The sequence below is a fragment of the Actinia tenebrosa genome, unplaced genomic scaffold, assembly GCF_029948245.1.
Source record: "Actinia tenebrosa isolate PJP-AT-01 unplaced genomic scaffold, QUT_ActTen_1.0 PGA_scaffold6__47_contigs__length_16458017, whole genome shotgun sequence".
In the NCBI taxonomy this organism is placed as follows: Eukaryota; Metazoa; Cnidaria; class Anthozoa; order Actiniaria; family Actiniidae; genus Actinia; species Actinia tenebrosa.
The window spans coordinates 3,401,853-3,421,673 of record NW_028292583.1 but is presented as its reverse complement, the minus strand read 5'-3'; the positions used below and the strand labels follow the sequence as shown (position 1 = coordinate 3,421,673).

Genomic DNA, 19,821 nt, shown 5'->3' with positions numbered 1-19,821 from the left:
TGGACATGTTCTTCCAGTTCAACTGAACTCATATTAGTAGAACCAAAATTAGTCATGAATAAACATCAGTTTGTTGTAAAAAATATATATATTAATCGATTTTATTTTTGTTTCCTTGTGTAGAGTTCAAGCCAGCTGCAAGATGCATTTGGTCAGCAAAAGCTTTCTCCTGGTTTTAAAATTTTAAAAACAAGGCAGAGTATTTAGTCGAATGTTTCAAATGCTTTAAAACTGTAAAGGGTTTCTCCGGGTCTTCAATGTGGTTTGTTTACTGATCCAAGAGGGTGTCTCCCCCCCTTAAACAAACCGTCTAAGTAATGCGAAATACCAACTGCAAGACTGTTTTCATTAGTTCTTCCGTCCACAAGTTTCGGATTTGATTCACAGATGTTTTCTGCATTATTCTTAGGTGCTGGGGTAAGAATGAATTAATTTGTGCTTGTTAAGGAAAGGGTTTCTTCTACAATACACAATGCTGCATACTGCAAGTTTTTCACGTGACTTTGCAGAGAGCTTATTGGTTAAAATGCTTATGATTATTCATGAGGTGATTATTGGATCATCGTCAAGCATTACGGTGTATATGTGTTTTAACCTCTTTCGTTCGTTCTTTCTTTCTTTAGTAGATTTATTCACTAAGATAGCTTGCCTTACTTAATCTGGAATCATCATGTAGAGAACAAGATTTCCTACCCAGACCCACATGGATGCTCGATGAAACATACATGACCCTTGCCAAAACACAAACAAGACGTGTCAGGATGAAGCAGAGTATTGTATCAGAAAACACGTGCCGTTTTTGGCTACTTGGAAATGAGGTGTGTTCGCTACAGCTCTCTAGGTCTCTGTCTGTCTGTCTGTCTGTCTGTCTGTCTTCCTTTGACTACCCCTCCCCTCCCCCCCCTCCCCCACCGCCCCTGCTCTCTATCTCTCAAACAAACACAGTGACCCAATGCTACCATTCTTCTGCTGAAAAAAATTTTAGAGCCAGAGACTAAGGGACCGGTCATTATTTAAGTCGGGGGGGGGGGGGGGGGGGGATTTCTAATAGAAGCAGCACGAGAAAAAAGTCTTAAAATATAATGAGATTTAAATATGGATTTGATTATAGTAAAATGACTTACATAAGACAAGATTTTGATCATATTAACATACATATATCTTTATATACCGGTAGTGAGACATAATTAAACTCTCCATGAACCATAGTATTTATATCATGAAAGATGTATTAATATAGCTCAATGCTAAACATTCCATACAGTTTCTGGTGCTTAGCTATTTAACACTTTTCTCAATCCCCCCTAAATATCACTTTCAACTTTCAAGACCCCCCTATTTTTTGCTAGAAATAATTCAGGACCCCCCATTTCCTCCTCCACCCCCCATTTTCTCCTCCCCCCCCTCCCCCCCCCCCCCCCCCTCCGATTTAAATAATGACCGGTCCCTAAATGTCATCATGTCTTTCTTCACTATCAACTGCAATGTAGGAATTGAGAGATGATGACAAAACTCATTCGGCAAATTAGACGCCCTTCTGGATGATTGAATTTTGCCCCCGCTCTGACTTACGTCAAGCGGTCCGAATGTACAGCGGTCTTGTTAACTCAATCCCGCGAAGGAGTTGAATTATCTGGAATCAGTTTGGAAATTCCCCTCTGATTGGTCAAATTAAATCGGAGAATAATCAAATAATTACGACTGCTGATACATCAGTTACATTTATTATTTTGCGGATATTACGTTTTTGCAATTTCTCGTAAAATATTCGTGATATCACTATCAGTGTTAGACTCTTCCACAGTCTCTCGCCCGTCCATTCCGTCTCCACGCTTAGAGACTGTAACGGTACAATGACCGAAAGGACTCATGGGTCCCGAAAACTTGGACCCAGCGTGCTTTGGGAACCAAAATACTCGTCCACAGTCTCTCTTGTTTTCGCCGCCATCTTGAAAATATTAAAACGAGAGAGACTGTGGACGAGTATTTTGGTTCCCAAAGCACGCTGGGTCCAATTTTTCGGGACCCATGAGTCCTTTCGGTCATTGTACCGTTACAGTCTCTAAGCGTGGAGACGGAACGGACGAGCGAGAGACTGTGGAAGAGTCTATATCAGTGTAATTAAAACTCGAAATGCACCATGGGAAGTTGGTAGCACCACAGGCAGCCCGGTCACACCTCGCGGTAACGTACGTATCATCACCTATCGTACATTCATTTGTCAAATTTAGTATTTTTTATAATTGCATGTAACTTCAGCAGAGAAGATGGATATAAAAGGTTACTGCAGGTGGTAGTGTGTGAATCAGTTTGCAATCATCACATTTGGTGTGTTGTTTCTGGTTTCCTGATGCTAAGCCGACATCAAACAACTTTCAAACCAATCGATCGTCCATAGTTTTACTTCAAATTACGTCTGTATCTGTTAGAACAAAACGCCATAAACATCACATCAGTATTTTCCAACGTCAAATGTTTATTTATCTTTGAGTTTCTAAAATTAAACATTAACGAATAGAATAATTTTGAAGCCAATTGACCGACCTATTTCCGGTCAGTCTCTCGGACGACAGGCCTCGAATTTCATCCAAGTAGGAAAAGAATCGTTGACAAAAAGTCCACCTTCCAACCATCACAAATCCTTACATCTGGACAGATGTGTTTATGACTCTAGAATTATACATAAGATGCTTTATTTGGTGAGCGGAAGAATAATTCTAGCTTGCTAAAAGAAGCGACCTTGTGCGACTTCATATTGGATTTCCCGAGAACCATTTTGTCTTAAAGTTAACATCTAGTTTCTATGGTCGAAGAATTTCAGGTACAGTAATTATCAAAGGATAAGTATATTTGTAATGGAGGACATTAGATGTCGGTAAGCGCTCGCTTGCTCATCGCTGATTATCTCTCCTCACTCCATAGTAACAGCCACTGAGATTTCATAACATATAGACATCATTATTCCAAATCGGCGATACAGTAAAGACGTCGTCTGACGATGCATCAGCTAACTAGAGTGCAGTCCACTAACATTTATATACCATACTTTGGATTCTAATTTTGCCATTCAAATTTGCTGAAGTATGGGGTTTTTTGGCGAGAAAACACATTCTGTGTGCTGACTACTGAGCAGTAAATTTATTCACAGCATCTCGCATTGTCTACTAAATATTCTCATCGATCCCTTTTCCATGTCATTTTGGTCAGTGGAATACCAAATATCGATGGAAAAATCATTAAAATTACAGTAAACTAAGGGTATTTTGTAAAGATAACAGAGGCTATTTTGGTTTTCAATTTATTTTTCTAAAACATTTAAGATTGTTATCAATTCATGTTATGCGTGACGCTAAACACCTTTAGTGCAACTGAACAGAACCAGAACACCTTGTACACCATACGTGCTGACTTTCAATGTCTGTAAGGAGCACTTCTTAAATATTTTATTGTACAAAAACGAATTACATCGATTCAAGGATGGTTAAAGATGGTTTTGTAGCATAATATAGGTGGAAAGACTCATAAATGTCGTTGATGTACTGTTTGCTCGAGAGGTCACTCGGTAAGTAAGTGAGTGTACATTCAGCTAGAGGAAAGTATCTTTTTACTTTGTCAATAACAAACGCAGTTCACACAAAAAACCTTTAACTCAATACGTCGTTTGTTATCAAAAGAGCAGCGAAGAGTGGCCATGGCTTTACCGATTTCATTTTTAGCACCAGCAGTATTATTTTTGTAATCTTTTTATCGACATAGAATATGGAAATACCGTATACTCTCTTACCTTTTCCTAATGTTTATTGAGGTGATCACGTGATGACGCGCTTTCCTTTGAAACGCTTATCGAGGCCATGACAGCTCTTCAATTTGTAAATAATATCTTTTTTTACTTGACCGCTTTTGAATAGATAGGTAACGCTGCACAGAGAGAGTCATGGTCTAATTTTGTTTACTTTCTTTCTAGATATACAGACGTTGCTATCGAGATAAGTACCCAATACTACCCACAAACCTTAGCGGTATGTGTCAGTGGGTCTCTCGTTCTGTCAGCCACTGTGATGTGTAGACTACAATGGGCTACACTTGTATACTATCTGGTTGTCATCATCATCATAATCGACGATTTGTCGTGCTTCATGAAGACCGGGACGGCAGGTAAGAGAGGCACCTTTTCTACGGCAAGGAGAAAGTACGCCAGTTATGCTAATGAATATTGCTTGAATCTTTAGCCGATGTTGGTAGCTGTACAAATACAAACAGAAGTGTCTGTAACAGTTCTACAGTTCAAGTAATGCCTTCTTGTAACTGTGGTTACTATAGAGACAATACAAGCTGCAAAGGTCAGTATACTTTATCGTGTATATGCACCTTAGTATACCTGGTATAGTGCTAGTGATGACATCATCTGACTACGACAGATCTGTACTAACATTTATTGTATATTGTGCAGCATATACACCCCCTGTTGATATTAGTTGTAACGCTAGTATACCTGATATAGCGATGACCTCATCATCTGACTACGACAGATCTGTACATGTACTAACATATATTGTATATTGTGCAGCATATACACCCCATTTTAGTATTAGTTCTAATGCTAGTATACCTGATATAGCGATGACCTCATCATCTGACTACGATAGATCTGTACTAACATATATTGTATATTGTGCAGCATATACACCCCCTGTTGGTATTAGTCGTAACACTAGTATACCTGATATAGCGATGACCTCGTCATCTGATTACGACAAACGTCACGCAGCGCGTGATGCAAGACTTCATAGTAATTCTAGTGCTTGGTGTGCTAACAACAGTGTGAACTCGTCTCAATATTTACAGGTGAAATACTATTACTATTTCATTAATAATAAACGTACATATTATCAACATCGCCTCCATAGTAACACGATCTCTGTAGTTATTGTCCGACCATGCAGTTCGTTGTTTGATCATATTTAATAGCTTTTCACTATGGTTTGATTTCAGATCAATATTGGCAAAGTGTTTGAATTATCACGCATTGCTACACAAGGAGCAAACAAAGGAAACGTTACTGGCTATGTTACGTCATACAAGATAAAATATAGTTTAAATGCTGATGCCTGGTACACGTACCAAGACACTGGTAACTCCTCAGATAAGGTATATATTCCCATATGTTAGCCTGTGCTTACACAGCTTGTGATTGGACTACAGATTAGTATTGGTAGCCATTTCAATACTGCTATAATACCACAGGGGTACCATCTTTTAAAATCAACATGAATGAAGAGATAATTCATTAATATGATTTTTGACCTTGACTAGATATTTCCTGGTAATCAAGATTCGTTCAACGTGTCATGTAACGAACTGAACACGTCTTACCCCACCCCCCTCGTGGCAAGATTCGTAAGAGTTCTTCCAGTCACGTGGGTGGGAAACATTTGCATACGTATGGAACTATATGGAGGTAAGCAACCATTGTATTGACGTGTGTCGACATCACCCACTGATCACAATACATGTATTGAGCATGATATTTAGATGTGTCTTACTAGTGCCATGGTTTATGAATGCTATTAATATATCTTATCTTATCTGTTCGTTTGTCCCCAGTCACTCACAAGTGTCCACCAGTAAACAATACTTGCGGCTTAAATGCAACATGTGCTATTTTTAGAAACTCGACCGTTTGTCACTGCCTTGATGGATTTATAGGAGATGGTTACAATTGTACAGGTATGTACATGTACTATCTAATTTTCACGCTAAATGGTAAACAAAAGGAAACCGCGCGCTGTGGTGTGGAGGGCGAGCGCAATAACATACAGGTTACCTCAGTAAAGCTAAACGTTCCTTGTGTTGTTTTTTTTTCTTCAGACAAAAACGAGTGTGAGACACAGATATTATATCCTTGTCATCCCAATACGACTTGCGTCAACACACCAGGATCCTTCAAATGTGTTTGTAGAGAAGGTTACCATGGCAACCCCAACAACTGCACAGACATCGATGAGTGTTCGTCCAACACTCATTCGTGTTCACCGCACGCACAATGTCTAAACTATAATGGCTCTTATTCCTGTCGATGTAACCCTGGTTACCATGGCAGCGGTTACACGTGCCAGGATATTAACGAATGTAGTAGTAAAGAATCTCATCATTGCCATGGTAACGCAAGCTGTATCAATAAACACGGGACGTACACTTGTTGCTGTAGGGATGGATTCGAAGGGAATGGATGGAATTGCACAGGTAAATTGACTTGACTATCATTAAACATCTAGCTCAGTGAAGGAAGTCTTTAGCATTACGATACCTTTATTCGAAAGCATCATAGAATAGTTACACGGGTGGATATATTCCAAAATGCACATCACATCTGAATGTTTCAGTCAGTGGATAACATATTTTTCACTGCCACCAGATATCGATGAATGCAGGTGGTTGCCTCGTGTCTGCCACCGTCATGCTGGGTGTATTAATACTCCAGGATCCCATGAATGTCGTTGCTTAGAGGGATATTCAGGAAATGGTCACAACTGTACAGGTAAAATCTGATGCATTCTATGAAAACCCTCTGCCAAACAGCAGGTTTGTTAAATCTACATCAGTCAAATTTAACCTATTGTTTTGATTTTTTCAGCTCTTTATGTTCATGCTTCAACAAAAACTCGTTCCTCGTTGTTCCTTGGCATCGTGGTTGGGTTACCAGTCGTGGCATTGTCTCTAATCATCTCAATAATATGCGTCTTTTTATTCACCCGCCGCAGGTATGTCTGGAAAAATCTCGCGTCACTTTATAGTAGCCTTAGCACTGACTTAATTTCAAGAAGGCTCGGCTTAATTTCCCGTGACCAAAAGGAATGAGAGACGAAGTTCTAGGCGGCTGCTCGAAGACTGGGCAAAGTATTTGGGTTGACAGAGGTCGATATTGCGAGCAAAATTAGCAAAGTTAAATATCCATACGTATGCTCCATTATTTTTAATTCAGAAAAAGAAAAGAAAAGCAAAGCAAAGAATAATTAACAAAAGCTTAGTAAGAATAAAGTTTTGGTAACCCATCCAAATGCTAACGCCCCTTGAACGGGCTTGACTCAGTATCTTGAATTGGAAGCCCAAGTTTTTTCCACTGGGCCACGGTTTCAGGTGAATTAGCATAACAATAGCCGTGAAAACAATGTATCAGATAGACTATTCTTTTTAACGTCACAATTTCAACGATTCCGTGCGTGGCAGAGATGCAAGGGATTAGCCGATATGGTCTGGGGGCCGGCTGATCTCTCCCCTGATGCTTTGGCTAGAACATTTTCTTGCGTAATTCGTACACCCAAGGGCAGAAGGATTTAATCGCCGTCAGGTCCGAAGTCCATACGACGCCCCAGCTCTGCGGATGTCTCGGGGGTATGGCACAGTGGAATCGATTTTTTTAGATGTCTGTCTTTGGGTTCGAATCCCACCGTATTCAGAAAAGATTAAAAAATTTTTTGCATATTTTTAATCCTTAAATTCTTCGGGATTCTCAGTCAACATTAGTCATTCTTTATTAAATGGAAAAACTACTTGATTTTTTATGTATACGTTCGATTGGATCCAAAAGAGTCGAGCTGTGCTTTCACAGTTTGTAATACTGCTTTGTAACTGTTTACTGACACAATCTTTTATCCCTGTTGTTTCAGTATATTTCCTCTCCACAATTTCCATGTTTTCTGTTTATTATCATATTACTGCAGTTTCTGACTGTCTACCTAGTGCCCAGACCCCGAGAATTCCCGAGAGACCCCGAGAGACAAACAAGATGCACCTACATTAGAAAACCAATTATGAACTAAACAGATGTCCAATCACAAAGATTTTATAATTAATTTCCACGTTAAGTACCCATGTAGACAAGCATAAATTACTACTCAGGTTAACGACACATACGTGGTTTAGTTCTAGTCGATAACATAATACTGTTTTTTTTCCTTCATTTCAGACGGAATCGAGTGACACGACGACCAAGATCTTCCAAGGTATCCCGCCCATCAAGTACAGTCATTGGTCAAATAGACCAGCTCTTCGATGAAGAACATTCTAAAAGATCATTACGTGATTCGGTGTCTTTAAGGTCACTACAGTTTAGTATACCCAGCGTACATCCTTCGTTAGTCGCGCTAAACAATATTGGTTCTGCTACACCAACCAAGATCGCTCCAGCATATGAAACTCTATGACGAATCTGCCGGCAAGCATTGCCAAATAACAGACATGAATAATATGGCAGGAAAAAATAGGGTTCGTGTTTTTCGATAACTGACGCCCCTATCACGGCATCACCGCTAATCAGTTGTCTTTTAAAACTATTCTTTTTGTTGCATTGACCGGGTTTTCTATACCTGCTCTAAAACTTGACTACAGTGCAAACTGAACTGATCCTCTTAGCAGAGCAGGGGAACAAAAGTGCTTACCTAATATCGCTTCAATTCTCAATCCATAACAGCTTTTCAGTTAACATTTTCAGCATGATAAGATCATAAATTAGGTTGCCATTTTTGCCATTTTTCATTGGCACTGCTCATATGCATCGTAGTAAATGAAAGACGGTATCAAGAAGTGATGATATCAAAGACTTGCAATGAACCAACACGACGATCAACAGATATCTGATGTGATTATGTAGAAATCTATTTCATAAATAGCAGAAATATAATGTGTAAGTTTTATTGCATTGTACCATAGATTTGTATTCCTAGGCTTTTACAATACGAATAAACTATTTTTAGGATCAAGATCCAAGGGCAGATTTGTGAGATTTAGAAGAAAAAAATGGTATAATGAAAAATAAAAATTGGTGGACCTCCCTCATCTTGTAAACCACTGGGCTGCCAGTTACAACTGGTATAAATTGTTTTCCACAGGGCTACCATAAATGGAAATACTGAGTGCCATGCTCCTGAGGACTGTCGATTGTGAGCGAGCATGACTGTACCCTACCCCACTACCTTTATTCTCATTGCTGAGAGGCTCCATAAGGCTGATTTGAAACGTGATTCGGACTAAGTTATGTTTATTCTCATTTTTTCCGATCGAGAAAGCGTGTATACGAGAATATACCGGCATTAAATTTAATTTGAACTTTATTTCATTTGTGCGATTAACTATGACTGCAGATGATTGATTGCAGTTATTCAGGAATGAATATTTTTGTAATATATTTTCAATAAAATTTCATTTATGTTCCAGCCGCGGTTCTGTCTAAAAACATTTATATTTCCATCAATCTGATTAATTACTGCTTTGTAATGACACAGATTGTGGCGTTTCTTTATTATATTTAATGTTATTTTTTATTGTAATTTTTGGATCAGTATTAATGTAGACCGGGCGTAGCCTGGGAAGGTGTGGCGAATGAACAATACTAATGAGCACTACCGCTGAACGTAGTTGGGCCCGCGGTACTGGTTTTCTCGGGATTTTTTACCAGTAAACAGAGGGTGCGGGCGATAGAAAGGCTAGTTTTATTCGCTTGTATTCCACTGCATTCCTATCTGATTGCTTCATCTGCAAGACTACATAACCATCAAGGTGGATTTAGCCTTCGATCTTCGCTTTTGAAGGTAATAGTTTGATTAATCATGTTTGTATTGTGCAGTTTGCTATAGCTTCTAGTGCTCACGCTTCAATACACCTTTACCAACTCGTGCTTCATTTGATGCTGGTTGGTTTTCTTTGCGCTATTTACGAGCCTGTTAATTCTTCTTGTCTCATAAGTTGTGTATAACTCTAGTCTTTGACCTCGACAAAGAGTTTGTTTTTTTCTATTCCTTGCAATGTCGTTCAACCCGCCCTCTCGTCGATTATCAGACTCACCGCCAACCGATTCTTTTTTTCTCGAACAAGATTGCTTCTTCGATGTTCGTGCACGTCGTTTCCCGAGAGAGCACTTAGTTAGACCAGATTCATCCTAAGATATCTTTAGATTGTTTTTTCTATTTTGACCTCGGCAAAAGATGAGATCTGCGTAATTTCAGTGTAAGCCATTTTGACCAAGTGTGCTAGTGTAATTATATTACACCAAAATGGCGGCAGAAAGGTTTTCGAGAACAGTTTTCTATGGAAAAGCCTACCCTTTTTTCTCATGCAAGCCCTTGGGCATATCGACTCAAAATGGTGGACAGAATCAAATGAAACCAGTTATAAGTCCTACTAGTAATTATTGTTGAAGAACCATGAATCAAATCTAGTATGTTTTCTTTGAATTGACACCAATAAACGTGGTATCAGAGAAAAAGTCAAGTTATTATTCAAAGCGGAGGTATTTCCTTCCGAAATGATTGGTCTTGGAAGCTTAATGTTTTTCTTATAATATATGCCTAATCGATAACATCAATTGAACTCAACTTCTAGAAGATTCAACTTTAAAAACCCACAACAGGAATCAAATCTATAATGTCGTGATTATGAATTACCTGCTGAAAATTACTGCAAAACAATATGTGCATGTAGTCACTTTCCAGTTGCTTCTGGAAAATCACTCAACCCCTTAAACTGTTTCCTTTACATGAATTAATGTTTTTGTTGACCTAATCAATCTATTTCTGTGATATAAAATGTTTTGTAGAAAACCATATAAAATACTATAATAAGAATATGTGGTGTCATCTGATATGATATAAAGTGTTCTAGAAGGATTGCCATCATGTTGTGGTCGTCGTTATTATAGTGCTGATGGAGGGTTTTCCCTTGCACTGCTAAAATTAGATAAACATGGTAAAAGTGAAAATAAATTATCATAGATTTTGAATACATCCGAAAAAAGAAAAGCGTTATTTGTTTTTCCGTCTTTTTCAGGAGTCATAAATTATTTTAATAAGTTTGTGGTGCTTAATTGTCATGATAATCTGTTTCAGGAAAATATGGCAGAGAAACTTAGGATTTCCTATCATCATCACACATATATTACTGTATTCAATGCCTGGGATATAAAATAATAATGCATACATGTATTAACAAAGTTGATTCTTCAAACCTCTTACATAATATGTCAAGTGTAAATATTTTTGATATTTGATATATTGACTTTGTTTCTTGATAGATTATCTTGCCATTTAATTATTTCCATAAATAATCCATTAATGAAAAACAAACAGTATTGTTTTTTTCCTTTAGTAAGCATTTATTATTGTGCAATCATAATAATTGTTGATAAAGTATATTGTCATTTCTAAATCTTGCATTCTCTCTGACTTAAATGATAAAATGATAATAGAATTATCTGCAATGTATAAAAATATATTTGGCTTGATTGATAGGATTATATTTCAGCACATCGCTGTATTTGTTTACATCATGTTACATGAAGTATTAATTGTCTTTGTGTTATAAGTTGATCTTAGGCTTCAACTATAAACACAGTTAATCTTTCCTAATATAGTACAAATATAAGAGCTGTAATGAAAGGGTATTTATGGTAAACAGTTTGTTAATATATGATTCCAAGGACAGTCTCAAGGTACATTTGAGTAGCTTACATATATAAATATCAGGCAATTTGTATGGCTATAGCAATTGTAAAAGAGTTCCTTTGTTGGTGTGAAACTGTTGTTATTTTTGATCATTATGTACTACTAGTTGTAATTACAGCAGATATATTTATTGACAATGGTGTTATATCATATTTGTATTCCTTAGGATAAGTGAAGATTAGAGATGTCAGCAGAAAGTCCAGCTCATGGCAAGCTGAAACCTGGTGGGAATGAGCCAATCTGCACCCTTACAGCATCTGAATGTGACCCAGCTATAGGATGCCTCGTTCTCATCCCAAAAGACAGCAAAGACCTTCGAGTAAAACTTGGAATTGGTTCAGCTTTCTCTAGTATTCAACATTATGCTTTTGTTGCTGCAACCCCAGCCTTCAAGGAATCAAACAGTGGCATTAATGTTGTCATTGCTCGTGGATACACCAATACTGGAGACAAAAAATTCACCATCAAACCCAGCCACAAAAAAGTTGTAGCTCCAGAGTTAGGCTCAACTAGAGATGCAACCTGGCTGCTAGTGTCCTGTCAAGAAGGTTTGAAGGGATCTCGTATGCGCAAGTTCCTAAAGGGGATTCATATCTTTGATGACGAAGATCCTTCTGTGATTTGCAAGAATAATTCCGAATTAATTGCAGTTGGAACAAGTGAAGGCAAGCTTGTATACCAGCCATTTAAAATAGTAACAACAGATGAAGATACTTTTGTTGTTGGTCGTGATGTCTTCAGAGATCTTAAGCCATCTGGTCCCATTTTGGATAAAGAAAACAAAAATGTTCTTGGATACTATTGGAGCAGAGAAAATAAAATGGTTGTGTCCTGGATAGCAAGAGGTGGGTCTGTTCAAACCACTTTTAAACCATGACCATATTGATTGATGTGAAAAGTATATTTTTACTATTTTAATATATTTTAAGATTCTCCTAGCAGTTAAAATGATTGGCTGATTATAAGACATGACTGTTAACAAAAAACGTTTCCCCCTTTTTGCATATTTTTTTTTTCCATTTCGTTTTTTTTTTTTTCCAGTCTTAAATGCTCTTAAAAGACTGTAAAAAAACTCCTGCAACTCAACTATTATATGGCAAATAACTTCTTCCAACAAGCATTTTGTAGTCTGGGACTTGAGCTGAGTTGATTCCTTGGTGCGAAGGTGTGTGAATATAATATTGAAATCTGCTTGTTTCCAGGACAAGTTGTGGTTGAGATTGCAGATCAAATCATCTACATTGATGGTCCTACCAGTGAGAAAAATGGAGGTATGCAAAATACTGTATATAAACAATATATGAACATATATATATGAACATATATTTACTGTGTAATACAATATGTATTACAGAAATATGAATCCATCTAAAAAAAATAAACTAGCTATTTAAAACTACTACGATAAATCATGAATAAATCCATAAGGACTTTAGAATAATCCGATCATTCTCCTCTAAGCATCATTCCCACATTTGATGTATATTTGAATTTATTTTTATAATGGTATAAGTAGTTTAAGAAAAGCAGGTTTTCCATAAAGTATTTTTAATGTTTGATTATTTTCATTATTTTGCAATAATAGATGGTACAAAACACAACAACTTTACCCATTTTGAATGAAAAAATGTACTTATGGACTTACGTTCAAAAAGTGTTGTTGGTCTTTATTAGATAATGACAAAGTATCAATAACAGTATTTTTTATCTTTTATATCAAAATATTATTTTTAAATAATTATAAGTTAAACAAAATATTCTGAAGAAATTCTTATGAAAGTAATTCTTTGTCCAAAAATCAAATAACTTATATAGGAGTTTTCAATTTAAACATGATGGCAACTTATTTTACAGCTGTGGTTTCTGTCGTAAATGCTCAACAGCTGGAAAGTGAGCCTCAACAGAAAGGTCTGTCTGTCAAACAACTATAGTTTGCATGATGGTGTTCTCCAGCTGAGCTTGGATGTGATGCATGTTTTTGGTGCAATAAAATGTACACTGTGTTGAAGTTTTTCTTGAGTTGCTACAACTATTAAAATAAAATAATTTGCATGTAAATCTATGTAAGGCTAAAACTGCTAGCAAGTAAACCAAGTTATAAGTGATTTAAATGTTTAAAAATTGAAGTAGCAGAGCTTAAAATAACAGCCAGTTGTTATCTCAGTCACCATGCAGTCATGATCACCAGCCTATATGTAGGTAGTTACATTAGCTTGGTCATATGTTATTTCTGGCTGAGTTCATTACTGGTCAAAGTAACTTGCAAGGCATATTTGACTGGACAAGTTCAAATTGTGGCCAGATATTGTCTAATGGCAGGCTTTTATTTAAAGCCATGAGTTGCATGCTGCATTCACTTTGCTTATTCTGCTGCAATCACTGCATGCATATTGCATCCATAACTTATAAATTGTTGTGAACAAGATCCAGCTGCATGTAACTGCCGATAAGATAAATATTTGTGCTTGCTTGGGCTTTTATGGTGTTGGGTCACATAAACTAGCTTTGATAATCATTCAGCACTTTTTTAATGCTTTATGATTATGCAATTTTTTTCTTATTTTAATTTATTCCCATTTCTAAAAAATTCTTTTCCTATTGTGCTTGTTATTTGGATTTTGTCTTACCCTCTTTAAAATGAATAATCTACTCCTTTCCTTCCTCCCACCCCATCCTACCCAAATCCCAATCCCACCCCTATCCCAATCCCACCCCAATCCCACTCCTATCCCAATCTCACCCACATCCCACCCACATCCCACCCACATCCTGTCCCATCCAAATTCTTTACTGTACTTGATTATTTATGTTTTATGACAGTTGTCCACAAACAAAAAGTTAGCATCCAAGAAATTGAAATGGACATTTACAGAGGTGAAAAACCAAAGGATAGTGACCCTGAAGTGCAAATTCAAGTTTCACCAGGTAAAACGAGAGAGTGTTCTTGTGCATGTGTGTGTGTGGTCAGTTGTGATTGTTGGGTTATATTAGTTAGTGAACGCATTCACCATGAATAATCTTTTTCATTTTGAATTTGTGATTGTTGCATGGTGGTCTTAGTGGTGGTTTTTGGTTATTTTATTGGATTGTGTTTAGTTTTTATGTCCATAAATATGAGGGGCTAATTTGTGGTTTACTATTGTCAACTGCTTGAACTGTATCATATAGTTAATTACTTATCATTTTCTTGTATCGTTTCATGCATTTTCTTACATTGGTCTGTTCTAGATGATGACTTGGAAAAGCTGTGGGAAAAAGATAGCGAATTCCGTAACCAAATATGTGTGAGTCTTGATCGTGTGTACAAGATAAAAGGAAGTGTTAAATTCTGGCTTAACCTCAGTGAGGAGTTCAAAGTTCCCAGAGCAGAACATGAGAACTTTTCAAAGGGAGAAACATTCAGTCCATCAGAGAGAATGTTTAGATACATTGAAGCAGCAAAACCTCGTCTGACAATTGAACAGCTCCAGAATGCTTTCTTGGCATGCCATCATGAGGATATGAATAGAATACTACAGGAATACATTAATGGTATGTATAGTCCTGTTATGTTATGTCCTGTCCCTTTATAAGCAAAAATAATTTTGTCTTGTCTGGCTATTTGTTGGTTCTCTCCTGCATAAGATATTTCCATGTGCTAAATGTATGTGTCTATTTATTTTGTGCAAGTGATAATTTTTTTGTGTGCTGATGTCACCCTTCAATAAACGACCCTTTTTTCTTTTTAATAGCTGGATACATGAAAAAAGTCAAGTTTGTTGCAGAGATGGGGTCCTTCACTCCAAGCATTCTTGGTCAATTGATGGTTAAAATGGATCAGGACAAGTATTGGAAAGATTTGGCAACACAACTGGAAATCCCGAAACGAGTATTTGAACAGTTTGGCGAAGAGCTGGAGAACAATCCTACTCGTCAGCTGTTGCATCTCGCTCACACGAGAAATACCAAGATCACAGTAGAAGACCTTAAAGCCAAGCTGAAGACCTTAGAGAGAGGTGATGTGCTGAAAGATTTTGAAGAAGTGCCTGGTGAGTAATTGTCAGTTAAATACAGTTTGAATCAAGAAACTTGTTTGTTCATGTTCAGTGCATACATTTTGTATCTGTTGAAGACATTCAAGTACTTTTCTTTCTCTCATATTTCAAACCTTTGAATGATAACCAAAATATTTATATCTTTACAGATAAGATTGGAATAGATGCTCTTCTAAATCACTTCGATGTCACTGAGCACATCGAAGCCAAGCTTAACAGGGAAGACTCCTTCCTTCAGAACTGGAGGGAACTTGCACAGCTGTACAAAGAAGATGGTCTCATTGAGGAAGAGGACATTCCAAGCCTGGAACCCAAGAAAGACCCTCGCAGCCCTACGGCTGGATTGATGCTGCATGCCTTGAAGCGTGATTCTGGTTCAGTCAAAGTAGAAGATTTGGTTGTTTATCTGGCCAAAATGAGAAGAACAGATTGTTTGAATATTGTTGCTCGTTATCTCAAAGGTATGTCATATCTTATCCATTCCAGCTCATTACCACAGATATATCCCCATGCTGTTTGCTATGCTGAGGTCCTCAAGTTTTTGCTGCATTCCCTAAAAAGAGCATTTCCTATACTATATACTAGGATTCAAAAGACAGAACCAAGAGTAGCTAGTGTGTCATTGCTGTCTGAGTTGCAAAGAGAAATGTTCTGTCATATTTATTGTTTTTTTACTTATCTTTTTTTCAAAGGTGGATGGAGAGATATTGATCACATTCTGGCCAAACACCCACAGCTGGGCTACACAAAAACCTATAGAGAGCAACGTTAATGCAGAAAATATATATCACTAAAGCAGCAGTAGTAATAAGAGTAAAACTCTTTAAAAAACATCCACCTTGAGTCCTTGCTCTGGCACTTGGATTAAAACAGTGAAAACATTCAGTAAAAGCTGTGTTTAGTCAACTCCAATAACAGGATAATTGTTTTAATTTTTATATCTACACAGGAAAAACATTCAATTAAGGTATTTTAGTATTTTTATCCATTTAAACAAAAATTCAGTTTTCAAGTTAAGTAAAATTTGTTTTTACTTTTAGTAGATAATTTATTATTACTGGGTTTTAGATATAATAAATGACCCAAGAAATAGAAATAGGTTTTTTTAGTTTTTAGTAAAATAAGAGTGCTTGCAGCAAACGGAAAAGAGCTTGTTACAGGAAAGCTCATCATTAACTACTAACAATCAAGAAACACATACAAAGTACAAAGCTGTACAGCATACTCTACTCACGTCTTGTTTAATTCAGTATCATTGATCGGTTAGAAGCCAACTGTAGCCAGATCTATAATGAATAAGCACCTCTGTGGCAACGCATGTCTATGATGGCATTTAATGGATCAAATTGCTGCCATTATAGCCACAGCCAAGAAAATGTAATTTTAATGTCTTGTGTGTCATGAGATCTTGGTCCATTCTAGTCTACTGTCATTCAAGCAACATTGACTGCATTTTTTAAAATGTTAAAAATGTTAAAGATGTTAAAACATCTTTTTTTTTTTATTCTTTTACTTTGTGAGTACACTGATCATAAACAAAGATATAAAAGGAAAGCATTTGGAAGCACAGGCTTATTTTTCCGTTGTTGAATTCATTTAACATTTTCATCTCTAAAAATACTGTATGACCAGGCCATTACTAATATTAAGTAATATTAAGGGCTCACTTTGATGTTTATTACTTTTATGCTTTGAGCAGCTTCTATAAACCGAATCCAAATATGGTGATCAATTAGAGTAACTGTTGTTCTGGACTAACTAGCCTTATGTTTATATGGAAACATGAAAGTGTTTTCACATTACTCAGTCCAGAACAGTTATTATAGTTATTCAAATTGGTCACCATATTTCGATTTGACATATATCAATCTGCTGCTACATCTCAGCCTGTGAAAATAAGAGGGTCGTTAACAAAGGGACAGGGATCCCATAGTACTTAGTTGTTTAACTCATGGATTCTACACTATAAATTCTGTTGTAGTAGTTAGGATGTTGTTATATGCATGAAAAAATAATGCATGTTGCTTTAGTAACTACCCTGCCAGCAGAGGTCCTTTTCTACATCTGCTGAGAAGCAAGAGGGATCATTGATTTAACATCTAAATGACGTAGACATGACATTTGCATAAATCCAGCTCTGCATGCTCAACATGATAATTTGCAGGTGCCGACAGGTTCTTTTCCTCTCTCTTCCTAGTGGGGTAGAAAAGCATCTCTGCTCGCAGGGTATTTAGTAACAATTTAACTCTACTTTAGGTTTTCAAAAAATGTGAAGAATTTGAGCTTCCTTGCTCAATGAAAGTTCTCTTATCAATTGAATAATCATATTCGTTACTTAATAACCTCACTACTCATAATACCATCACTGATTGGAAAGATGATTGATAAACGCAATAAATAAGACTAGTGTCATCTATCATATTAATAGTTGCACTACAGTAAAAACCCGCATAAAAGAAGAAGTGGATTAAGAACACTTGGCTGAAATTTAGTCAAAAAAGTACCATATACATAAGAACACATTCAGCCTGAAAAATGAATTGTTCTTATATAAATTTTTTTTTTCTTATATAAAAAAATTGGCTGCAAGTTAGATAAGAATAACCTGCTAGGGTACAGTACTAAGTAAATCAATATATGTAATATTGTTGCCTTGATCAATGCAGTTAAGGTTAGTCCCATCCGTTTATTAATTAAAATGTCGTGCTTGCACATTGATTTCATCTTTTGGTAGTCTATGCAGTATTTAATTTTTAGAAACAATTTTAACAACACATTAAGAACATTTTCAGACTGATTTTGTAGAAAACACCCGATATATGAGAACAAAATCAGCCTGAACCCCCAAAACACATGTTCTTTTATGCAGGAAAATAAATTCTACTGTGTAGTGTATAATTAATGATAATAAAGAGGAGAATAGAGTAATTATTTGCTTACCAAGGAGTTTTGACCTTATTTTTATTTTTGAATGTTACTCAGTTTTAATGGAAGACGGAAGTACGTTCCTCAAGAGTGGGCTACCTGTGCAATATGTGCCCCATGAAGGCAGAATGATGCTAAGTGTATTAGAAATATACTGAAAACATACTAGTATCCCTCGTGGACTACTGGAGATGTCCAGCATAAAGAGGCGTACAATATTGATGTTTATTATGCTTGTCAAGAAGGCTCTAAATATCCACAACTAATAGATATTTGTTGAAAAAGGATATAGAGTACAAACACTATAAGTGTGTAACATAAATACCACTAAATACTGCTAAATTATGCTAATCCTATTGTTCTCTATTGTTTAATTAGCACTATTTACTACTAAATAGTGCAAAGTGTTGCACACTTTTAAGCTCTGTTTACACTGGCGATATTTGCACGGATTTTTGCTGCGTTTTTTGTGTGGTAATTTTCGAAAGTCACAAATATGCCAGATCCCTTTATTCACAACTTAAGCCTCACATCAGTGCAAGTTTTGAATTTGGTCTATTATGGACAAAATCGCAAAAAAATCGCCACAAAAAACGCTAGTGTAAACGGGGCTTTAGTGTTTGTACTCTATTTGTCCACATCCTCATATAAACATTGAAATGGCATAATCAAATGAGTCTGATATATATTCATTGCTTTTCTAAACATATATATATATGTTTATATATGTATTTGTTTGAGAAGAAAAAGTCAAGACAACATTAAATCCCCTGAAGAGTGAAGCAATTCACGAAACAGGCTTGTCAGGAAAAATGTTAACTTGACTTTTTCTTCTCAAACAAATATTCTGCTCTACTTCTATCAATGTATTGAGCACTATTTTATGGAAAATTGATTCACAGATTTCTTATGTATATATATATGTATATATATATACAGCCATTTGCAAAAATTATGGCCGCTTCCATACATATGTACAAGTATATCAAAAGCATATCAAATATTATGGGATATCATTCCTGATATTTTTTTCGAGTTATTGATCACTTGGGCTTTCCGAAAAAAATATCAAGAAAGATATCTCGCCGTGTCTGATATAATTTTGATATACCTGTATGTATATCTGAAACGGCCATAATTTTTGCAAATGGCTGTGTATATATATATATTATAATTTGAGACTGGAAGATGACGTCACCTGACAAGAACATGGAATGGAGGTCTGGTAGTCGATTTTTTTAAATTCTATAAATCCATTGAATCTTTTGGAATTAAAAAAGCACTATCAATAATAATAATAACAACAACAACAACAACAACAACAATAATGATAATAATAATTTGTAATTTGTTTATATGTTTCATTT

At 36.3% G+C, this 19,821-nt stretch overlaps 2 protein-coding genes across 9 annotated transcripts in view; both read left to right on the top strand.

Annotated features, from left to right (window-relative positions):
• LOC116294665 (uncharacterized) overlaps nt 1-8,761 on the top strand; it is a 40,579-nt gene extending 31,818 nt beyond the window's left edge. For 2 of the 7 annotated variants that reach the window (XM_089039461.1, XM_089039459.1), the window contains 12 exons: nt 124-194; nt 627-818; nt 3,965-4,155; nt 4,230-4,340; nt 4,679-4,845; nt 4,993-5,148; nt 5,314-5,458; nt 5,605-5,727; nt 5,869-6,243; nt 6,416-6,538; nt 6,635-6,761; nt 7,967-8,761. In XM_089039461.1, the coding sequence (XP_088895587.1) occupies nt 814-818; nt 3,965-4,155; nt 4,230-4,340; nt 4,679-4,845; nt 4,993-5,148; nt 5,314-5,458; nt 5,605-5,727; nt 5,869-6,243; nt 6,416-6,538; nt 6,635-6,761; nt 7,967-8,204 (1,761 nt within the window). In that variant the 5' untranslated portion in view covers nt 124-194; nt 627-813 and the 3' untranslated portion in view covers nt 8,205-8,761. Of the gene's footprint in view, nt 1-123; nt 819-2,077; nt 2,822-3,964; nt 4,156-4,229; nt 4,341-4,678; nt 4,846-4,992; nt 5,149-5,313; nt 5,459-5,604; nt 5,728-5,868; nt 6,244-6,415; nt 6,539-6,634; nt 6,762-7,966 lie in introns of those variants that run through there. The other 5 variants (XM_089039460.1, XM_089039458.1, XM_089039457.1 and 2 more) reach the window with 4 other exon arrangements.
• Nucleotides 8,762-9,420: 659 nt separating this feature from the next.
• Nucleotides 9,421-17,093, top strand: LOC116294664 (uncharacterized). 2 transcript variants are annotated; one of them, XM_031702307.2, is made up of 9 exons: nt 9,421-9,587; nt 11,662-12,340; nt 12,698-12,766; nt 13,350-13,403; nt 14,316-14,420; nt 14,724-15,026; nt 15,227-15,523; nt 15,679-15,990; nt 16,222-17,093. In XM_031702307.2, exons 2-9 carry the CDS (start codon nt 11,680-11,682, stop codon nt 16,299-16,301), a joined length of 1,881 nt encoding a protein of 626 aa, XP_031558167.2. In that variant the 5' UTR covers nt 9,421-9,587; nt 11,662-11,679; the 3' UTR covers nt 16,302-17,093. The 2 variants fall into 2 exon arrangements, with proteins under 2 accessions (XP_031558167.2, XP_031558168.2); XM_031702308.2 differs by lacking the exon at nt 13,350-13,403.
• Nucleotides 17,094-19,821: the final 2,728 nt, after the last annotated feature.